General features: G+C 38.2%; 1 protein-coding gene across 4 annotated transcripts; it reads right to left on the bottom strand.

Annotated features, from left to right (window-relative positions):
• Positions 1-8,105: 8,105 nt before the first annotated feature.
• Positions 8,106-23,044, bottom strand: dcun1d3 (defective in cullin neddylation 1 domain containing 3). 4 transcript variants are annotated; one of them, XM_041229606.1, is made up of 3 exons: positions 22,728-23,044; positions 13,467-13,994; positions 8,106-9,145 (listed from the first exon to the last, which is right to left on the bottom strand). In XM_041229606.1, the coding sequence occupies exons 2-3, from the start codon at positions 13,883-13,885 to the stop codon at positions 8,653-8,655; spliced, it is 912 nt and encodes a 303-aa protein (XP_041085540.1). In that variant the 5' UTR covers positions 13,886-13,994; positions 22,728-23,044; the 3' UTR covers positions 8,106-8,652. The 4 variants fall into 4 exon arrangements, with proteins under 4 accessions (XP_041085540.1, XP_041085539.1, XP_041085542.1 ...); XM_041229605.1 differs by having other exon boundaries at positions 13,467-13,991; XM_041229608.1 differs by having other exon boundaries at positions 22,837-23,044.
• Between the last annotated feature and the right edge of the window lie 3 nt (positions 23,045-23,047).

Genomic DNA, 23,047 nt, shown 5'->3' with positions numbered 1-23,047 from the left:
GATGTTCAATAAAACCTTATCATTGCGGTCACTGTCGTTCCTGCTCGATCTTCTAGCACTGGATGCCCTTGAGTTTTCATGACTGTTCCTACTGGGAGAGTCTATAATTGATTTCTAAACGCAGACAGAAGAAAATACAATAGTTATTTAATATACTACACAAAACCAAAACTACATCATTGAGATAAGCTTGTGCGGCTCTACCTTTACCAACGGACTGTTCTCACATTCAGCTTCAAATTACAGGCACAGTAAACCACAGTCTCCAAAGCTCCTTGATTGCAACATGTGCTGTGTATGAATATTAGATTACCTTCTATATAAAACACACCTTCTTTTACAATAAACTGCCCCCCTCCAAGTGCACTGTCAAGCAGATTACCACAGTTGTACTGTTACACCTGATATCACTTAAAAAACAAAGCCTTGTATAGAAAGCTGGCATACCTCCATGCTCACACTGTCGCAGGTATCAAAATCATCCGAGTAGTTAGGACTGGGACCAATCCGTATTCGAGGTCCTTTCTCTGTTTTAATGTGGACTGAATTCTGTAAATAAAATCAGTTTCTATTTTTAAATTGCATTGCAAGGACAGTTACTGTATTACAAAGGTAATGCACTGCTTCAGGTATGAATGGATGAAGATCTTCTGTATACAGGCTGTATTTATTTCTGACCGTGAACTTTACTACTGCCAACACCCCTTTTCTATTCACTAGATTGACAGCATCCTTTCTAAAGGCATCTAAGAAATATTGCCAGGTAATAAATGTGGACCATTAAGCAGGTCTTGATTCCGATGAATAAAAACAAAAAATGAAGAATCTATCTCTGTCAAGCTCTACCTTCTGTAGTAATCTGGTAGTTGTCCATGGTTTTATGCTGTTTAAGCTAGTGTTTACTGGTGAATAATTAAAGGCTTTTTTCAGTACCTTATTTAGGGAGCTTACTGTTCATTGTAATTTTATTGTAATTTATCAAAGTCTTTCCCTCGTTCCCTTGACTACAGATGACAGCCAAATCCTCTGCAATAAAATGCAACTCTGAATAAAGTCTCTCTCTCTCTCTCTCTCTCTCTCTCTCTCTCTCTCATGCGATTAATACAGATCAATTTGGCGCATATAACGTATTAGCCACTCTGATCACACCCTGGGTTATTTGCTGCTTTCAATAACTTGGTAAAGAAATCCGTAATATTGTTTTTTAATCAAAATTAGATCTATCTGTTAAATACAAGCAAAAATGTAACAGTGACATATGTACTCACAGACAGACATTGCTGCATGTCCTAATAACCTAGTTTGTTGAAAATGTCATAACCTCATTACTTATGTACAGGCGCTACTGTAATTAAAGGACAGTGTAAAGCCCTGTCATGTCCTTCTCTACTCAGCATACCTTACCTGGACCCATCCTTTACGCTGGACCTTTCCGGGGGCAGTCTGAGTCCTCCGCTTCTGAGCGTCATCCAGATCCTGCAGCTCCTCAGGGGAAAAAACAGACCTTCCAGACAAGCCTGGAATGAACAGAGAAAAAGATCACTCACTCAGACCAAAAAGAATGGTCTTTTCCCATTCCCAAACTTTTCTTATGTTCTTACGCAATTCAAGAAAAGCTCCCACACTGCCCGCTCACCTGCAGTCTGTGTAGCTCTTACAGCAGTTGTCACTGACGGCTGAGGACTCCTTGGCTGCCCCTTGAAATCTGCATTTGCCCCATTGACATAAAGTGAAAACCCATGCTCCAAACGCTCCAGCTCAATCTGCTTTGGGTCTTTTGTTTTATTTTTTTTCAGGATCCTATATGTAAATGAGAACATCTGCACGATGATACTATCCAAGGGAATACGTATGCAGTTTAAAGCCGATTAGCTAAGAATACCTAATCTTACCTGGTCTTAAGGCAATATTGTTTATACACATTTTAATATCGTGCATTTTCACAATGTAGATTGGATTTGTATCTTTATTAACAGTTTCCAAATCAAAAACATTTCCCTTCAAGTGGAATCATATTCTATAGTTGCGTACTGAATTCAGAGTTTCCAATAGCATAATTGTTTTCTTCAGCACATGAAACTAGCACAAGTACAAACTTCCAATACATCAGTATTGAATAAGGTGCTAAAGACCTCGCACTGTTTCAGTTACAGCTGTATTATGGTAACTATATACATCAGTGTTATCCTTACCTGTTTTTGTGTTGAAGTGCTATTAAATATTCATCATGTTTTTCTTCAATTTCTGTGGAAATATTTTTCCCTGTCCTGTTTCCATAATATGCCTTATTAGGAAACAATATACACATGTTAAAAATGCTGTATTGTGCACAGTACACAAGATAATTGAAATGTTTCCCCATACAGTATATGGTCATAAGCACTAACAACACATTATTTAACGATCTAATGAAATCGGAGAGCGGAGCTCAGGAAATCTGTTGAAATGGAAACACCTATACTAGCAAGCACTTTTATACACATTTGTAAGAAAACTGAATCAGGTAGAGACAACACAGTAAATGTTACATAATGTCAAAATTTTAAATTAACTTAACACTCCAACATTGATCAAAATAAAAAAAAATTAAAAATCCAGACTTTTCAAAAAAACATGTAATGACTACTTTTATTGGTAGTGTGCTGACAGGGGTATGAGGCTGATTTTTTGTAAAACTAAGCAGAATTTAGAAACAAAAGCTCAGTTTATCTAGCAAAACTATTCTATGCAATGTACAATAGTAACCTTCTAGATAAAACAAAGGACAAGGATAAAAAGACTACACATATAACAAAAACGGACATACAACTGGTCCAGGATTTACATTCAACTAAGCAGGAAAGTAACTATGCCCCACTTTTAAGACTACATGGTGGTTTTGCATCACAAACAACCTATTTTCTCATGCCATTGGTTATTGCAAAGAGCACGACGAACGACCTGATAAAGAAATAATACATTATAAAGAAAGTACATTAAGCCAGCTCTACATGCTGAGTGTTTTGTTTTTGTATCTAATTCTTAATTGTAATTCAAGTTTTAATAGGGCCGATTGCCAAGCAACATTAAAACGATGCAGAATATTGAGTAACAGCTCTCTCCTGTAACTGGCAACTACAGCATTTACAGCATACAGACGGGAGAGAGAGAGAGAGAATTCGATAACGAAGCAGACAATGTATGAATCAGCCAACCAGTAACAGCAGAGACAGAAAATAAGATAAATTATGTACAGTAAAAGATAAACTCGCCATATGATGTAACATTTGTATAAAATGTATATTTGTTTTAATCTTGTGCAATATTTAACACTGATGATCCATCTAGTTCATAAAATATTCTTTTAACATTACACTTGCTGCACTGGCTCTTCTCAATAGATTTGTCACTAGTGATGCAGCTGTGATTGGTCTTGGAGTAACACAACTGTATGTGTAAGTGATGATGTGGTGATGGAGAATAATTGAGCAGTCATTTATTAAGCTGAAGAAATTTCAGTTTTGCTTTGACGTTTAATATGGTGAAAACATAAATCAAAGATAAATAGTAAATAAAAGGTAAAAAGCATATAGAAATTACCTCATCTCTTTCACTAGACTCGTTGCTGTTTTTTGCAGAACTGCCTGTATAGAAAAACAAATATGCACAGTAAAGATATTCAAAAAAACGTGGCACGTAGCTCCTGTATCCCTTGAGGCATGCATGCATTAATTGGATATTTTAATTGCCACTTTAGTTTCGTTTAGTTCTACTACTAGGCTTATCAGTTTTTTTGTTTGTTTGTTTTTGTTTTTTTGTTGTTGTTTTCGTCTTTTCTTTAATGTAACCGGCGGAATATCTCGCAGATGCTGCTAAAAATGCATTCCAGTCCACGCCTAGTCATAGCTCTTTTTACTCAGCCGCAGTGACAAGCCCAGACCGGGGCTGCACCTAGGCCTATACAACCAAACGTCACATAAGCCACAACAGAAGAACAAACCGTTTGAAAGAAAAGAATAATAGCGAAACAAAAAACTATGATATGAGATTCAAACATTTTAAAGAAGTACCACTGCACACGATGACACGGATGTGCTTCACATTGCAGGTTTCGTTTTGTTTATGTCCTCAAAAGACTTACGCATTTAAATTAAATAAGGTGTTTGTTTAAGAAAATCCAAACGCTTTCACTTACAATCCATGTCATTACTGCTGTGTGTGTGTGTGTGTGTGTGTGTGAACAAGATTTTCAAATTCAAAAGATTTATTTTCAATGAAAACGCATTTCTCAGCTTGCTACAGGCTGTTGTTGATGTTTGGTTACCATGAGAAGAGTCAGCCAATAGCACCACCGCATGCATTTTGGGCACACCCTCTTTGTAACTACTCTGCTCAGACAGACAGGTACATTAGGCCCTGTACACACCAATACGAGGAGTCCGCGTCATGGTGTGATGTAATGCCTAGCAACCCACGACCGCCATTCATTGTGAGGAAAACAAAAGCAGGCGCATAGAGTTTTTTTTTTTGCCACAGAAATGGCATGTGATAATATCGCAATTCTCGATGCTTCAGCTAAAAAAAATGTGCTTGGTTGAGATTGAAAAATGTCCGTTCAAGCTGCCAGCAACTGTGTTGAGTGATGATTCTTAGGGTTGCCCAGATCCTAGCAATAAATGTGCACCCTCATATATATATGCATACAAATTAATACAGAAATACATGGTGCTAGGAGTGTAGCTATTACATGAATAAAATGTCATTCTTTTCCTCATAAATTAATTACTGCTGTAATATATAATAGGCCTACATAATGGTCACAATGTTAGTGATTCAAATACAAAAGGGATTAGGTGGTGCCAACTCTCTTACTGCATTCCTGGCTAGGGTTTACCACAGTGGCATTCCTTACCCGGCCCCTCTCAAACCTCCTGATCTTGTTCTCATCATCCTCTCTGCTCTTTGCTGCTTTTTGTGGAAACAATGATGGAACATAATCTGGATGCCTGGATTGTTGTTCTTTTTGCCTGGAAACCCAAAAGCAGTCATAGTCCTAATGATAAGACTCTAGTCTAATTGTAATAACATTTAAGCATGATACGGGGACCCACCCTATTATAAAGATTATATTGTGGTAAATATTTCATAGTAAATTATTATGTTGAGAAATTAACATGTGGTTAAAATCTGTAATTAAATGTAACATTTACTCTCATTAACAAACCCTTAATAAAAACCCTTTCACAGCTCCAACTGTGACTCATTTAAAACAACTCAAAGCACACCTAAGTCAAACAGACGCAGCACGGTGAGATGCGATCATTCAACCAAATCCAGAATATTTAGGTATGGTTGTTGTACCCACTTCTTAAAAGCCGCTGTAATTCTATCACAGCCACCAGATGCCACTGTAGACTTTTAATGTCTTACAAATGCTAACGTTCCAGAACTGTATGTAAATTACAACACAAGTAGTGCTAAGCTGAAATAGCCACCATACAGAAAACCTCTGATGTTCTAGTTTATTTATTTATTTATTTGTTAGGTTCACTTGCACAGAAATGATCACTTATTCAGGTCTGTCAGACTAGCATGGAAATCATCCCCTCTGCAGTTCTGTTTTATTCTTATTTTCACTAGTTGGAAGGAACCTATACAAAAACAGATACTGTACTCACTTATTCCTGATTAATTCTGAGCTATATAGGTTTTCTATGAAAAATTGTATATACAGTACTCATATATAAAGAATGGAACTATGTAGCCTACAGTATTTTAAGGGATGCTTTTTAAGGACTGTTTACAAACATAAACCTCTTAAGTAAAAAGTTCTCCGAAAAAGGGGAGTAAACTAATAAAACAAATGCATAGTTGTAAAAGATTTTTTGAACTTCAGACTAGGCCAGAACATTCCTTAAAACCATCCTTAAAGTTCTGTGACTAGAGCCCATTAAAACATACAACCGACTTTCAAAACCAGCTTTTTCACTCTCTTATTAACATTTTAACTTTCATTGACAACCTCCAAATCCATCACCTCATTTTTACCCACCTCTGCTCTCATTTTACTCAGCCTCTCAAGACAATAATCAGTGTGGCTCGCTGTTCCCAGCAAATAAACATCATATTGGTTGAAATTACAAGCAACATGCATCCGATTTCTTCCATAATAATTAGATAAAGACCGGGTTGGTTATAAATTCAGCTGCTTTGTAAGTGAATCAAAGTCTTTGGTTAAAAAATAAAAGTAGAAAAATTAGTTTGTCTTGTACAGAAATTCTCCCAGTGGCTGTTATAATCTGTACTTATATATGAATATATTCTCAATATATTAAGAAATTGTATATGTGTACCTTATCTACTCCTAAATATACATGCTTTTTTAAGTTAAATATAAAGACTTAACATTACTGCATATATTCTATGCTTGTAAGTTAGTTACTTTTTTTTTTTTTTTTTTTAATGGGTGTTTCTACCAGCTGTGTAATACAAATGTTTAGCAGCCCAAAATCCAGATACAAGCAATGGGGTCAAAAAGTGTTAAAATATGTAATTATATTTAAGACAGCGTGTATTTTTTTGTTTTTGCTAATCAAGGAAGATAGAGAGAGCAACTGTTTTGGAACAACAACTATTGTTTCGCTGGCTGCTACACCTTTCAAACTGCAGTTCTTTGGGAGAAATGTCCTTTAGTCCCATTTATATTGTAAAACCCCTTCTCTTGCCCAAATGCAAGACCGCGTTCCAGAATTCTCTTCATGTCAAAGACGTAGCGTCCTCTTTCAAGTTAGGAAACAATAATAGTAAATAGTAAAGTATAATCAGTATGACAAAAACAACACTTGGAAAAAGTCTAGTGTCCTTTTTAATTGGTTTTGTTTCCTGAGTTACAGAATAGCTTGAAGATGTAATCTGAAATATCTCACTGCTGCTACAACAGCGGCTGGAGCATGCCTCGGATTCACAGGGTGACAAAATGTTTGGGGATGTAAACAAATTGTATTGGTAACAAGGTTACAGTGCACACAAAGCTTAACTGTGTAGTAAAACAGACACCAATAAATTACATTTGTATTTATTGTTTTTACCTGTAAAAATATGCTACTACAGGCAATTAGTTTTCTCAGTGTTCATCACAGCAATAGTGTCCAGCAGGGAATAGTTTTAATTTGTTCCAATTCATAGGTAGCGATACACTTAAGCAGCCAGGGAGACTAGGTTAGGAAGCACGGATATTCTAGGGTTACAAGGTTCAGCTGTACCAATCAGCCCTTGCTGACGCTGTTCTAACAAGGGTTACACTCAACCTTTCCAATGCAAAAACATTGTGTTTGAGAATCTTCGACTTGAAAAAATATACTGTTGCATAAAATATCTACAATGTTTCTGCTTTGAAAATAAACAGAGCGTTTACCCTCAGGCCTTATCCATTAGTGAACTAATTTCTTGAATTTGTCCGGAGCCAAACACCTAAACGCTACAAACCTCTTGTTTTAAAAGGTATCCTCAGGTATTTGAAGATTAAGTCAAACACCTGAGGATACCAAGGCAGTGTCAAAGCAGCAGGAAGTGGACCAACTTCCTACAAGCGACAAAAACCATATGGTGGTGTGGGCAAGAGTTATATTTCTGCCAGACAGCGTACATAAATTTTGAAACACTGGAGTCAACACCGTCTATATACAATAGAAGTTGATTTACTGCTACTGATCACAGCCTAGATCAATCCCATCTGTATTCACCATTCTGTCACCGATAGGGTCTTTACAGACATGGGTGTGATTTCCTATCGGCTTTGGTTGCACCTGTAAATAAAAAACATCATCTAAATTCCACATGGGTTTGTGCGACAGTTCTCTCCTATGGGTCTGAAGGTGGGCTTACTGTTGCTTTCACAGTCCTTCATGTGGTGCACAATTCAACACTTCATAACCACAAAAAACATACAAAAAAACCACAAAACATTAATACACGGCGATTGCACTTGATGGTTCAATTTTAATAATTAAAAAGGAACAGCTGTAAATGAATAACACTGTTTATTTTAATATAAACCACTGTGTTTTTTATATTTAAAAAAAAGGATATTTTTTAAAAATAAAATCACTGTTGTTGCACTATACTCAGTACATGATCCCTCAGTCAAAAATGCAATTCAACGTTGACACTTTTGCAACTCATAATACAAAAACATTACTTAACTTACATAAAAGGGGAAAAATAAAAGAAATAAATTGTGCAATTAGAGGTCAGACTTTACTCTATGTGCTACTCAGAGGCAGACACAGGTACTGCTTCAAAGTTTTTTTTATTTTACTTCTAGATAAATAGCAAACGAGAGGGACACTGGGTTGTGAACAAAAAAAACTGAAATATTAAAAAGGGAATTAAATTAAATCAGATCCAAAATAAAAGTGCTTTAAAAACATGATACAGTATTTGGAGCCCTTTTAAAAGACAAGGCAAACAAGGGTGTTGGAAAGATCCCCCCCGACCCCCCCCCACATCCCTCCCACCTCGTTTAGCAATAATAACAACAACAACAACAACAACATTAATCTTCATCAAAGTCTGAAGAGAGAAGCCCAGTTTACTCAATTCCAACAACAAGAGGTCTGTCTCTCTCTGTCCAACTCTCACACACACACGCACACTGGCTCATCACACAGTCACTCAGTCCTGCTGATCCTCAGTCAGGCTCTCTGTGCTGCTTGGGGACACAGTATATTTATTATTCTCCTCATCAACCTTTTTCCTCCTCTCCAATTCCCATTCCACAAAGGTGTCGAAGAGGCTTGGCCAGGCCTCGTCCTCACTGTAGTTGCTGAGGTCCGTTCCGATCACCTGACTAAAATTGAGAAACATGTTCCAAGTGTCTCGGGAGATCCCTTTCACCCCTGAGGGGTTCTCTGTCAGGAAGTCCAACCACTGCTCCAGGATGGAGGGGGTGTTCTGTGTGAAGACCAGCCTCCACAGAGCGATGGCGATCTCCCGGTGCAGCGACCGCTGGCCCTCGTCGGAGTCCAGCCCAAACTGGAAGGTGAAGCGGTACAGGTCCTTGAACTTGTCTTCCATCTTGGCCTCCATCAGGAGGCAGGGGAAACGTGTGTGGATCCCTTCCAAGCTGTCTGCCTTGATGGCTTTGCAGCCCTCCACAAATTCCTTCCTGTTATGGCAAAAAAAAAAAAAAAAAAAGCACTTCACATATGTTGTATTAAAATTATTGTAAAAAAAAAAAAAAAAAAAAAGTGCTGCACTACATGATTATTCAATTACTGAGATAAGCTCTCACAGGTCAGGTCATCGGTGTTGACTGGGCAAACTTACCATTCAATGATACAAGTGAAGAAACAGCTGCTTGAATTTCTGTGGATTGCTGTTCTCCACAGAGTCTAGGAAAAGCAACCGTCATCACAAATCCAAGCAGGTGTTTCTTCACTTGGAATGGTAAATTAGCCCAATCAACGCCAATGATCCTCACCTGTGGAGAGGTTATCCAAATAGTTGTTTCATGCAGCTCTACATTTAAAAAAAATCAAAATCAAAAACAAAAACACAGAAGACACGCCACAGAATTCATATGACCTAAAACTATTTTGATTTCTTTTTACATTTCAAAATGACAAGCTGAAACATCTCTAATAAGGCTCAACAACCTCCAGGGTGGTCCGCAGAGAATGTTACATTAGGAGTCCCCCAAATCCCTTACACAATGCTCTGGATCATTCGCCTTCTCATTGGTTATACAACAGGCAATATGAGGAGTTCTTACTAGAAGAGACACCTGAAAAGGATCAAGAAAGCCCATATGGAGAAGCGGGCTGCTCTATACACCACTTGACCTTCAGCACACATTTCAATACCACTGTGGTGGTACTCTTCCCCACACACACACATCACGCCAGACCACCATTCTCTGGGGTTTTAATCAAAGTAAAAACAAGAAAACAACATCCCTCTTCCCCTATTCATAACAGCTAATACACATTTAGCAACAAGTGCTCTCTAAAGGTACCTTTTTTCTGCATATAAATGAGCAACAGATGCAAGCCTGACGCAGCACAGAGAAAAAAGGAACGTGCCCGGAAAAAACAGACATTGCCACATCCTGTGTAAAATAACGTTTGTTGAACCTGACAGAGTTCTGTTTCAGTTCTTCACCTGTGTTTATGGAAAGTGAATTAGGAGGCGTACCCTATATAGTGCAGAGCCCTCTTGATGCACAAGTAAAAACTAGCAAGCCTGTGTTAAGCAATGGCCTTCTTGAGGACAACAGATAAAAGAAGTTTGAAATAAAATAAATTTGACTACGTCAGCCTTTCCTATAGAGCAGAGGTGCAGTGCAATGTTTGATCCATGCATACCAAAAATTACTTTATTGAATCTGAACTGGTTAGAGGTTGAATTGCTTTATTATTATATATATTTTTTAATACCTATAAAAGGTAGTGGAGTGGCTGGATTTGTTTCTAATTGCTTACTGCAAAGACCCAAATGCAATTGCCCCAAGTTGTTTTTATTGTTTTAGCCTGTCCTGAATCACTGTTTGTTGTTGTCATTCTGCAATGTATGGCTGCACTGCAGCTGTCGACCACGCGGTTCCCCTGGGACACATCGGAAAAGTTTGAAAAGGCACAGATGCTATTTCTCCAGAAAGAACCTCTAGTAAAGTACTTTCTGAAGACACAAGTGAACACACTGGGACAGAACAGAACCCATTACAATCTGCTGCTACCGCCTTTATGTCCCTTTAAAACACACACACACACACACACACACACACACACACACACACACACACACACACACACACACACACACACACACACACACACACACACACACACACACACACACACACACACACACACACACACACACACACACACACTTGTTTTTCTACAAAGCGTGTGTGACACCACTGGCAGCATATTAATACATTTTATCTTTAACCAGATGCACAGGCCTATAAAAACATCACCACATGACTATTATGTTTTTCTCTCTTATGCACCCTGGAGAGACCTCCCTATGGAGAGTGTATTTCATCACCAACAAAAGGCAAAGCACTAGGCAAATAATTGCCCATCTTTTGTATCTCATCCCAAACTCCCAGTCCTTTCAAGAGGTCTGGTCTGCCTTTCTTTTTTGGCTGACAGCATTGCTGGGAGAGACCATGGTAACTACACATCCAATAATGGAGCAAGCAACAGCAGAAAGTATATACTGTAACTTTATCTTTGTATTGCCTTCATAACGATTTGTTGCACACACACATTCCTGGTTGAAATGATGCACAGCCAAACCTCTTGTTTTTGTCAAATGCTTCGTATGCACTACAGATGAAATCTAAAATTTAGAGGTTTGATTTGATATTAGTACTGTGCACTCTGTACTGTGTATTTGCATGGACAGGGAATCCTGGAACTATGTTACACAAATCAGCAAGATCGCTAAGTACTGAAAGGCTGTGCACTGTGCTGGTGTTACAATGGGAACAGCTCCCTTGGCACCATTGCATTCTCACCTCTAGCTTATTTTAAATAAACATCAGAAGGCAAAAATACAACAGAGTCCATGTCATCCTTTTTACCCAAAGAAAACCATGCTTGCTGTACAATACACTTCAATATTTATAAACAATAAAGTATTCTTCTGACCTAGTCCTTTCAGTGTAAATCTTGCTTTCTGTGCATATTGTTTTTTGTAATTGCTCTGCATTGCTGCCGCAGCAGTGAACAGGTTGCCCTTGCAATGAGAATTACTTTCTCAACAGGGATTTTATCAGGCAGGAATATTTTAAATTGTAAACCAGTAAAACTGTACCTCAACTGGAATAGCCTTGTCTGCACCTCTGCTTATAGGAAAGACTGATGTAGTCAAACAATTTATTTTCAAAATATTTAAAAAAACTTTGTTAAATTTATCTGTTGATCTCATGACTCAGAGCTAAATATGTTCATGTAGCCATGGCATTTGTAAGAGACACAGCTGGTCAATATATTTTCTATTAAAGAGTGATAGATACAAAAAGAAATTAATTAAATGAAATAAAAAACAGGCTATCTAAATCAGTCCAGCAGAGAGAGAGAGAGAGTTTCTGTACTAGTATGCAGGTCCAGTGTTTAAATTTCAATCTATATATGCATGGTTTGTTATTATATACAGTAATAATATCTTTGCTCACTGTTTATTTGGTTGGCCTTGGTGAGTACAGAGCTTTCATTGACACTGTAGAGTGAGACTGACATGCCAATATAGATAAGGAAGGCCAACATCTCCTGCAATGGAATAGTCTGTGGCTGCTTCAGGGTTTCTAATTATTATCCAAAGACGACAAAAAAACTAATTCTGTTTTCTGACTTTCATCATGCTGGAGATTTCTCACCGGTGGTGCAATCTTTCTTTGAATGTTGTCTTTGTCTCAGCTAGCTAAACACTGGATTACCAGACCAGGATTACAACCTTTATGAACAGAACCAAGACAGAAACACAAATCAAATACTTCTAATTTAAAGAATTTAAACATTGAAGAAATAATACATATTTGTAATTTAGAAGAGTTGGACTTCATTTCTGAGGCTTAAATAAGAATATTTTTTAATTATATTGGTATTTTAAAAAACATGTTATGCTCTTACTGTGCGCCGATTTTATGATCTGAATCCCCAGCGATACAACTTCTAAGATCTTTGTTTGTAGCAGCACTGAGGACATCTGCTTTATTTCACAGGGAGTACTCAACAACAACATTGACAGAAGTCTTGCTCTCTGCGGACTTTAGACCAACAGCTTTTACTGCACGTAGCTTTATCTTTCTTTTTTTATTTTATTTTTATTGTAACATGCAATAGTTTTCTGGTGCATCTAGTTGGCAGCTACACCAATGAAATCCTTTATTTGCTTTTCAACACATTTCTACATTGAGGCTCCAGCTGATCTTACAAGACACTTAAGGAAGTGCCGACTATACCTTTTACTTTTGCACCATGACAGACGGTAAAAGTTGCTCGATGAGAAAATGAATCTCGGCTCTGAAACACGGTACCGCTACTCAGTATAGTCTAATGTGGTTTGACGGTTTATGCTTTAACTATCTGACACACGATGATAGGGTATTTAGGAAGCAATTTAGTTTAGCAAGCATGCTCTCAGTTTGTACAGTAAAAACTACATACAGGATTTCAGTCAGAGTCTTGAAAAGCAGAAGTGATTTGCCACTTTACCCATTTGCAAGTGGCTGTATGAAATATGCACAAAATATGGGTTAATACCACTGGAGAAGCTGCGTGTACGGATGACCTGGTTACATGGCAACTTTACCCTATCTGCTAGAAATCAGAAAGACTTTGAAACAACTGCGTGCTTGATAAAATTATCTACTTACGTTGCCAGATTTATTTGAAGCCCTGCAAACAAAAGGAGTTGTTTCCACATACCTCCGCCAAATTGTTGGTGTTTAAGAATAGAGGTTAACAGCCTCTTACCTTGTAAACTTGCACATGGTAGCTGCCTGAAACTTCCAAGCCAGCACAAGCACCCTGAACTCCGCGGGGTCCACACAGAGGTCATCACAGAAGCTCTCCATTCCCTCCTCCAGGATCTCGTCGTCCTGCTCATCCTTGTATCGCTTGAAGAGCTCCTCAATACGGTGCACGGAAAACTCATCGCCGTTGGAAACCAGATCCTCCTTCCGGGTGTCACCTGATGGGGCTGGAAGTTGCGTGGTCTCGATCACCTCCATCTTCTTGGTGCCGTTTGCAAGGAGATCCCCAGAAGCTTTGCTGGGGCCCAGCTCCTCCTTGTGGCTCTTCTTGCCTTGAGACTTGCCACCAGGCTCCTTGTCACCACTCTTGCTCCCCAGCGAGGAAGACGGGTTTTTGCACTTGGTGACGCACTGGCCCATGGTGTTGAAAGCAACAGCTCAGGAAAAGGTTTCCCACCTTCAGGCCAAACTCCCTCTCGTCCACAGCCGCTGCTGCCCTGCTGTACACATCAACATGCCATCGGTGCTGCTGGGGAAATAAGACTGTGTTACTTCTTACTTTTTATCTACAAGATACAAAACAATGCAGAAAATCTTGATTGTATTTATCATGTATAAAGCTTTCAGCTGCCAGCCTTTGTCCACAAAAGTCACCATGATTGCTGTACAATGGCCAAAGCCAAACAATCTTGGTAACCTTGGTAATAATTTATTCCTCAAAATACCAATATTTGAAACAATTCTGTTAATTGGGCATCTCATGCAAATCTGTATCAAAGTCTATATAAAAAAAATGTACACTATTGTCTCATATTATAGTATAGGGTTCCCAGGATGCCATGGCACACTAAGTTTGATCTGATGAAAATATGGAAAGCTGCCCTGGAATCAAATCACTGTATTGACACACTCATGACTGTACAGCACAAAGAATACTCCGATTGTAACAAACAGAGTGGCAGCAGATTGCTAGAACTCTGGCAGCATAAAAAAACTCAGACTTGAGTTCTGATGCAATTTATACCTGCCTATTTTTTTTTTTTAATTTATTATTACAGGTACTTAATTGCATTCTATAGATTCAGTCTATGCTACCGAGTGAACAGATTTGGGTAAAGAAAATAAAGGGAATTAGTGTGTCCTGATGCTTCGATAGGAGAACTCGCTGTATTGTAAACCTCTTAAAAGGCAGGTCCATTTTTCCTGTACCTCATGGCTGGAAAATCAAGAGCCTAGTGATGTGTGACCTCACTTAACCAATTATGGATAAATATGCTTGTAATGCTGCTCCGAGATGAATGCTTGCTGCTTGCATACAAAAAAGGATTTGCATTCCTAATCGCTGCTTAAAATGGACCAATTTACAATTCAAATGATACAGTGAAGTGATTTTACATTAATGATATTCATATAGGACAATCATTTTTCCATTTATTATTAGAAAACTTTTTTTTTTTTTTTTTACATACACAGCATTTAAACAAAAACAAAATAATGGCAGTTTATTGCGTTCAAAGTGCATTACGATCATTTAACAAGGCCACAATTGCGACAGGCATTCCAAGTTTCAGCAGGTCCTCTAATATTCACAAAAATAATGATAAATTGACTTTATGCGATTCAAAGCAGCACTCAAGGCAGGTGAGGATTCAGTTTCTCTAGGGTTATTCCGTGAGGCTAGAGCTGGGATGCCTTATTTCAGTGGGATTTGGGGACATTTTAGGTAAGATACTATTTGATTGGTTATTGGTTGTGTTTATATCAATGGTGTAAGTGTACACCTGGGACTCAATTCTGGTTCTTGAGGGCACTACAGGTCTGGTCTTTTATTTTTAAATTTTATTTAAGATAAGCTGAAACATAAAACAGTTCAATAGGGGGAATTCTGACTCCACGGGTGAATCGCTCTGATGATGTAGTGGGTGAGGGATTAGTTATGTGAGCGTACCAATCAAGTTTTCTTTATCCTATATATCATAGACAAGTATAAGTAAAAGTTCCTGCTTCCTGGTAGGCAACCAGTTTTATCAGCATCCCCAACAGTACAAACTGCACCTCAGTCATTTACACTGTGTTCCCTGCAGGATCAACTGCAGGACAAATGCTTTAGAATGGATCAACGGCAATTGTGAAAGCACTGTCCTCTTGTTGGTACTAGTTTGTTTTTCTACAGTACACGTTCTAAAAATGTAAATGTAATGTTACTAATGTACTTAGCACAATCAAAACTGTCAAACTGAATAACTAAAAAAAAAAAGGAAATTCTCCCATAATAAAAGATAACCAGTTTCCGTGTTCTGATAACCAACCACCATCACCACCCTATAAAAAACAAAGCATTGGCAGACAAAGCTTAACAAACAGCAAGTACCAAATAATGCATATTTTTAAATCAATACTCAAAAGACCACATGAATGGGCACCGGTCAGCATTTAAGTGTGCCCTTCCTAGTGGTGGGAAATAAATGAAGACATTACAAATCATTTCAGTTTTTGATTTGAATGAATGAAGATAAAATAAATAAATAAACCCCCATTCCTCCCTTCCCAAGTCTTTTATAATTCATGCACTATAAATTAAAGTTAGTTATTAATACAACTAGAGCCTTAATAACGTACAGGTTAAAAGACAGTGTCTTGCTATAAATTAGTCCTATGTCAGTGTTATTTAAACAAACTGATTGCACCGGACCAGATCCTACAGAGCGTGACTTTCCTTTTTTGACTTGAATGGGACCAGCTTGCCAACACATAGGAATGCAATACAGTAATATGATCTGATGAACCTTTGACAGTTACAGTAGTCCAGCAACCAAATGAATAATACAAACAACTGTCAGACTTGTTAGTTAGCCATCAATTGAATAGTTAACGGCAATGACACATCAACAAAGTTGGTTGCACGCTCAAATATCTCTTCTTTAAGACTTGACCGCTGATACTATATATCAAATTCCTCTTACATTTGGTTTAAAAACTTTATTATTGAAACAAAACAAAAAACAAACAACTCATTTCGAGACAAAGTTCATCTTCACCAGGTGTTGCAGCGATTGTCAATTAGAAAACAACTTTACCACATATAATGGACACCAATTAATCCAATAATTAAACCACTGAATGGATAATAGTCATACATATTATTTAAAGTTACAGATGACAATTGTCACCTAATCAATTAATCCATACATAGTGTAATTATACAACTAAACTCAAACATTACAATATTAAAACACTTTAGAATACAGCCTTATATTGTGCTATACGTTACAGATCACATTACATGGTTAACTTGAACACAGCTATTCAATACTAAAGACTGGAAGACATTGGAACATAATTCTCAAACTTGGCCACCTGAAGAGTCAAGATGGCATACAAAGACGAATTATCAAATTAAAAAAATAAATAAATAAATGTATATAAAAAAACATTTGAGATATGGTTGAGGGATCTCATTTAGTCCATGTGGTTCCATAGATTTTAAAGTATATCCAAAATGACTCTCTCCTCATTAGCAGATTAGTTGTATTACCACCCCTCAAAAACTGATTTTTTATTTATATATATTACATATATGAGACAGAGAGAAAGGACACACACACACACACAGACACACTTTAACTAAATATTTTCAGTTGGTTCTCTTTGGTATGCAAGTATCTGTATTGCATAATGATGTTAATAAGGGGGGCAATAAATCACCACTGGGTGTAAACACTGTTTGTATGACTTTGGGTGTAAACACTGTTTGTATTAGTTTGGTTTAAGTATTATGGCCAAATATGCTGCAAAGGCTTTTACTGCCAGTCCTGCTGGGCTCAGTCAAGCCTGAATGGAGTCAAAGATCCACCTGAACAGCTGAATGTCTCAGCAAGAGGAAAGAGGAAGCCACACGTTCCAGAGAGTGGGAAGAACACAACGACAGCAGCGTTGGTGTTAACGTTACCTCAGGGCTGCAGGGAGTCAGCTGAAAAAACAGCCGTAAAGCTGGCAAAGCATTAGCCTTAACATCCCAGGTAATGAAAACAGGTAATGTGTGCCTTATGATTATATCAAAATTACCAAGACACATCTAAATAATGACATCTAAAAACACTGCCTATGTCTGAATCATTAAAAAAAAGAAGGGTTCTCTCAGTGCTTGAGAGCATCTGAAGCCTCTTTCACACTGGCTCCTCCTACACGGGTCGACGCACTTCAACCGGGTCCATCAAGGAAAAACGCATGATAGGCGCTTGTGAATCGGAGGAAGAAACAAACAAGTCACGCCGTTGGGAAGGTTTCACTTCTGCAAGGAACTTGCGAGCCATCTCTGTTTAATCACCCAGTCTGCTGATTGAGGCACACCATGAGCCAGATTGCTGCAGGGATGGCGTGGAGCGACAAAGAAACATTTGGGCCGACAATTCAATTCAGAGAAGCTTGGACGGAAGTGTCCGTAACACTGCTAAGAAGGCAGTGTGAAATCGCATGACACCGGATTGCGACCCCGGGTAGAGCATGTCAGTGTAAAAGATGCTTAAGTATCACTAAACATTGGTAAAATGTAAAGGCTTGTCCTATTTTTAATAATATTTGGCTCAATATGTGTCAAGAATAAATGCTGTAATATCAGTTTTGGTGTCAAGTCTTCAGCTGTTCGCAACAAGGCAGTCACAAAACACTACGTGCCTCTGACTTTATAATTAAAGCAATTATCTCCTATTTGACTGTGGTTGTCTAAGGGGTCAAATGTTAGCACTGCTGTGACCTGGAAAGAGGCATGCTCCAGTAGATCAAAGACCAGTTTATCGCTGCTAAGATTACAGGATGTGCCACATTCTGTTTCTGGCTTGCAAACTGGTGGTTTAGATAGAGAACTGGCATAGGAATTAAAACTAAGGACTAATCTGTTAATACAAAAACAGACCTGTTGTGTTCAATCCTATCTGATAAACTGACATCTCCTTTTTGTGGATGGTGGGGATTTCTGACCAGATTTTTACCACATTTCAGGACGTATGATTAAAAAAAAAAAAGACACCACTTTGTGAAATAGCACAAACTTATACATAAATGAAAAATGGTTATTAATAACCTGGCTAAGACAACTTTTAAGGGCTCCCAGTGGTTCTGTTGCCAGGGGAACATTTCAGAAGACAGGAGAAGTGTCCTGCATACACACTGGAAAGGAACACCAAGCACTACTTACAGGTATTTAGTGAAAAATTCTAAATACCTAAAGATTTTTTTTCTTTTTCGCATAATAAAAAACACACCATACATTACACATGAAATATTGTACCACAACATGTTTTCCCTGAAGCCTCATACATTCATCGCGATTTACAAAAAAGACACATTGAATCTCGCAGTACCATCTCTACTGATCACACAAGCACTCCCCCGAAATCACTGCATCTACCAATCCTGGTCTCAAAAGGTACAGTGCATCTACATTGCTATCCCTACCACCAATACAACACTACTGCAAAGACTAGGCACGTCCAAGTCTGTTCAGCCTTTAACATTGTACTACTGGCAATGCTTTTTGATGATTTGCATAGTAGGATCACCACACAATTCTTAGGATTGAGATTAATGTGGTATCAATGGCTGATCCCGATTCGCTGGATTGCAGTAGTACAGTACACAAATCAATATTCTAACAAACGGGATTTGTTGTTACTGATGGCATTCAGTTTAATTAGATAGCCCCCCCCCCCCACCTTTCAGACAGAGTCAGTTTTAAAAATGCCCAACATTGGCAATATGGCTATCTGTTTTCGAGGAGTAAACTAGTGTATACAGTTGGAACCTTTCTCTTTGCCTTCACAGCATAGCTCCTGAGGAATCCAGCTTCATGCAGGGAGCTGCTACAGTAAACTTTCTTGTTAAGAGAGACACAGGGATTGGAGCTGTATCTCGGCAGAAATCTTCCAGGTCATGTGGCTCTTTTGTTTGAGGTGTGAGTGAAACTCAAGAGCTTAGTAACACAAATTCCTGGGAGGGTTTGGTCACAGCCTGTGCCCATACATATTGTATGGTAGTGCCACACAAAACAAGGTTAAGAACAGAAATACAGTATTGCCCAACACATCCTCTTGTACAGAAAATGCTACTTTTCTTTTTTTCTTTTCAAACACAGGACCATGAATATGTAGGCTTAGATGCTGTGCAATTCTATCAAAAAGGTTCAGACCATCAGACACCAGGTTACACTAGGTACAACAGATACAGACAAAGTTAAAAGCTGATCCCTAAAAAAAGGGCTACAGTAGTAGATCTCATATTATATTTAGAGTTTGAATTAAATATAGGGTTTTTATTTGTTGTTGAATTCTGGGTGTTTTTTCATTTATTTTTATTTGGCAATCGGTTCTTTTCAGTTCTTAACCCTAAACACACTCAAGCTCAATTTTCAGTTTCTATTATAAACTGCATTTCACTAGTATACACACGTTACCTTACTGTGCTGAAGTGAGCATGTTCATATTTAGGATTCAGGCAATTCAGAACTCTGGATGCCTTGGAATCTGAGAATTGTGAGAAGTATTTCGTTTTACGCCCTAACTGCCTGCGTATCTATCACACTGTAATGTTGGGGTTCTAATGTGGTGAAGAAATAACTCTTATATCAATAATTCATATGGATTCCCCCCCCCCCCCCCCCCCCCCCCCCCGTTACGTAAACCAAAAACTTCAAGGCCTAATTACAATACAAAGATCTCACACAGAGAAAGATAGAATAGTCATGTGTATAAAAGTGCAGAGCCAGGTGTACCACTGTTTTCGCAAAGATGACTATGAAAGCCTGAGAGGACACAGATGAGGAATTTTGATTTATATATTTCACGGACTGTAAGATTTTAATATAGGACAGCTTTGGAGATGCAAGACTCTTCCTTGGGGAAGCCCTGTCATCAGAAGCAGTAACAGTGCTGAGGTGTTCCATATTCAGAGATTCTGATTAATGGAATTAATACTTTATTAATGGAAACTCAGAACTTACACTATAGCCGGGAAAACAGAGAACAATTAAAATCGTACAGGTTACAAGTGAGATATAAAAAAAGTAGTAGGCTTACAAGACAGTTTTAAGTTGCACAAAATGCAGCAGGCCATCACAGGAGAAAAACATAGCTTACTGCAGACAAATAGCTTAAACAGGATCAAATAATATTCATGTAATATTATTACATACTTACATGCTGCTGCAAATAGATACTCAATTTTATTAATGGCAAACATAAGGAATGTGTATTTTTTCAAGGCAAGCTAGACAAATCTGCCTCTGAAAATTTAAACTACTTACAGTACTGTAACTCCCTAAAACCTTTCCCCATGTGCTAGATGGAAGTCACGGCTCCCACATTCATCTATTGAAAATGCTTCCATGACATTCCAGTTTATTTCCGAAGATATTTCTTTGAAAGCTACTCTAAGATCAAACAGCTTTTGTTCCTGAACAGTGAAAAATGACTAAAGGTGTGAAATCTCATTGCTAGCAAACAAAACTACAACATCTATCAAGTCAGACAAAGTGTTATTAACGTCAAATGTTGTAACACACACTTTAAAGCTCCTGAGTTATTACCACAGCCACAGTCAACCTTTTCCATAAAGCAGTCAATTAAACACCTTTAAAAAAAAAAAAAAAAAATATATATAGATAGATAGATAGATAGATAGATAGATAGATAGATAGTGACAATATTAATATTGGACATCATTTAGATTCCTAATTGGCATTTTCCTGGAAAAGTAATAGGCCTATATAAAGTTCAAAGGAATACGAGTATATTGCATTGATGCACCTGGGAGGAGTTGGGACAAGATTAACCTCATGAAACAGCCAAAAGCTAGGGTGTTACAGCACAATCAGTTTGAACTGGCAGCTTTGATAAACTGCTCCAAAGGCCAAGTCATACCAGGATGAGAGTGGTTCTGTCATTTAACAAGCAACTCTGCCTTGCCCAAATTACACATCGTGCCAGCCCTGACGAACTAGGATATGAATTGCTGAAGTATTTAATTAATTTTCAAGCTGCAGCGAATTCAGCATCTGATACCTAATGCGCATGCAAACAGACAGGTACATTCATTTTGGATCCCAGCAGGATTTCAGGGAGTGGAAATTAGCCTCATCCCTGTATCAAAAGAGGAAGGGAATGACAACTAGAAAAAGTCATGATGGATTGTGTCCTGCACTGTTTTGCGCTTCTTCTAGTAGGGTACAGTAACCCATGCTGTTGTGGTCATCCCTGACCACAGAATTACTTCTTTACCCATAGAACAGATATACTGTACCTGTGCTGTGGTGCAACACAAAGACCACCCTTTTAAATGCCCACAGCTAGATGGTTTAAGCTTGTTGTTTTTAAACTCAGCCTGCATTTCTGTCATCCTCAGTTAAGGGATTACCTCAAAAGACTTGTAATTACTGTGCACTGGTGCCCACAGCATTGTGCACTGAAGCTTTTACAGCACAGTACATTCTGCATTTTGCTCTTTGGTCAGGTGGCATGTAAGGCATCCAAAGCTATAGGAATAGATTTATTATCATTGTTTAGTAATTATTATGAATTTAATCCTATTCCATGCTGGTAATTATGTGCAATGGTTTTATAGTTCTAAAAAGCCACTGTAAAGTGTGCCAAATGTTTCCCCAAAGAGATATGTATGATAGTTCTAATAGGATCTCTTACTGGTCCATACAACAGTTGAATTGCTTTTGACAGGAGGAAAAAAATTCTCATTTGAATCGACCTCTTTAACATGAGTTAAGCTCTTGCTGTTGCAAACATGTGTGGGGGAGAGACAACATGTGTTGTTTACTGTCACATAGAACAGTTCACTTCCCTTATTGATAAAGCCCCCCATTGACCTTAGATACTAACCTCCCCCATCTGGAAACAAGCAGCTCCAAGTATATAATGTATTCACAGCAACATGTTAGTCCATACCTTCAGCTAAACACATTTATACACACGCACACACATATTTAGGTGTGGGTTTTGTTTTGTTTGTGTCCACCCCCCCCCTTTATAGCCCTTAAATAACAAAATACAAAAAAAGGCAAACACGGTGTAAGCAAGAAGTACTGCTGTGTGGTGAGCCTCAGGGGGGAAACAGAACAAGACAAAACAGGGGCTCGTGGTTTGCGATTGCTATAATGACGCCTCATCTGTCTCGAATCACAGTCATACATTTGACATAACAATAAATATATAAAAAAAAAAAAAAAAAACACGTTCAAATTTAAATCGATTTTGCTCACCTTCTAAGCAGATGGAATGTATTATTGTGAAATACCCACTCATCACTTCCTACACATCGGAACCTAAGTCCCACACAGGCTAGGCAAAGGCAGAGGGGCGAGATATCACCTGTCTGGACGCTTTCTATCTCTTGCTTTCGACCTTTGTCTTGCAGCCCGTTTCTTCTCAGCTGCTTTACTCGCTAAGACGTGTTGTCCAGATAATAAGTTGGCGAAACCAGCCTGTGAATACTCAGTTTCGTAAGGTTTTTTCTTCCTCTATTGACTGGATATTAATGGGAATTTTCCCTGCATCACTTCCTGCAGCCCATCACTGACTG

The sequence above is a fragment of the Polyodon spathula genome, chromosome 26 (genome assembly GCF_017654505.1).
Source record: "Polyodon spathula isolate WHYD16114869_AA chromosome 26, ASM1765450v1, whole genome shotgun sequence".
In the NCBI taxonomy this organism is placed as follows: domain Eukaryota; kingdom Metazoa; phylum Chordata; class Actinopteri; order Acipenseriformes; family Polyodontidae; genus Polyodon; species Polyodon spathula.
Note: the sequence above shows the minus strand (reverse complement) of the source record. Positions and strands in the feature narration are given on the sequence as shown.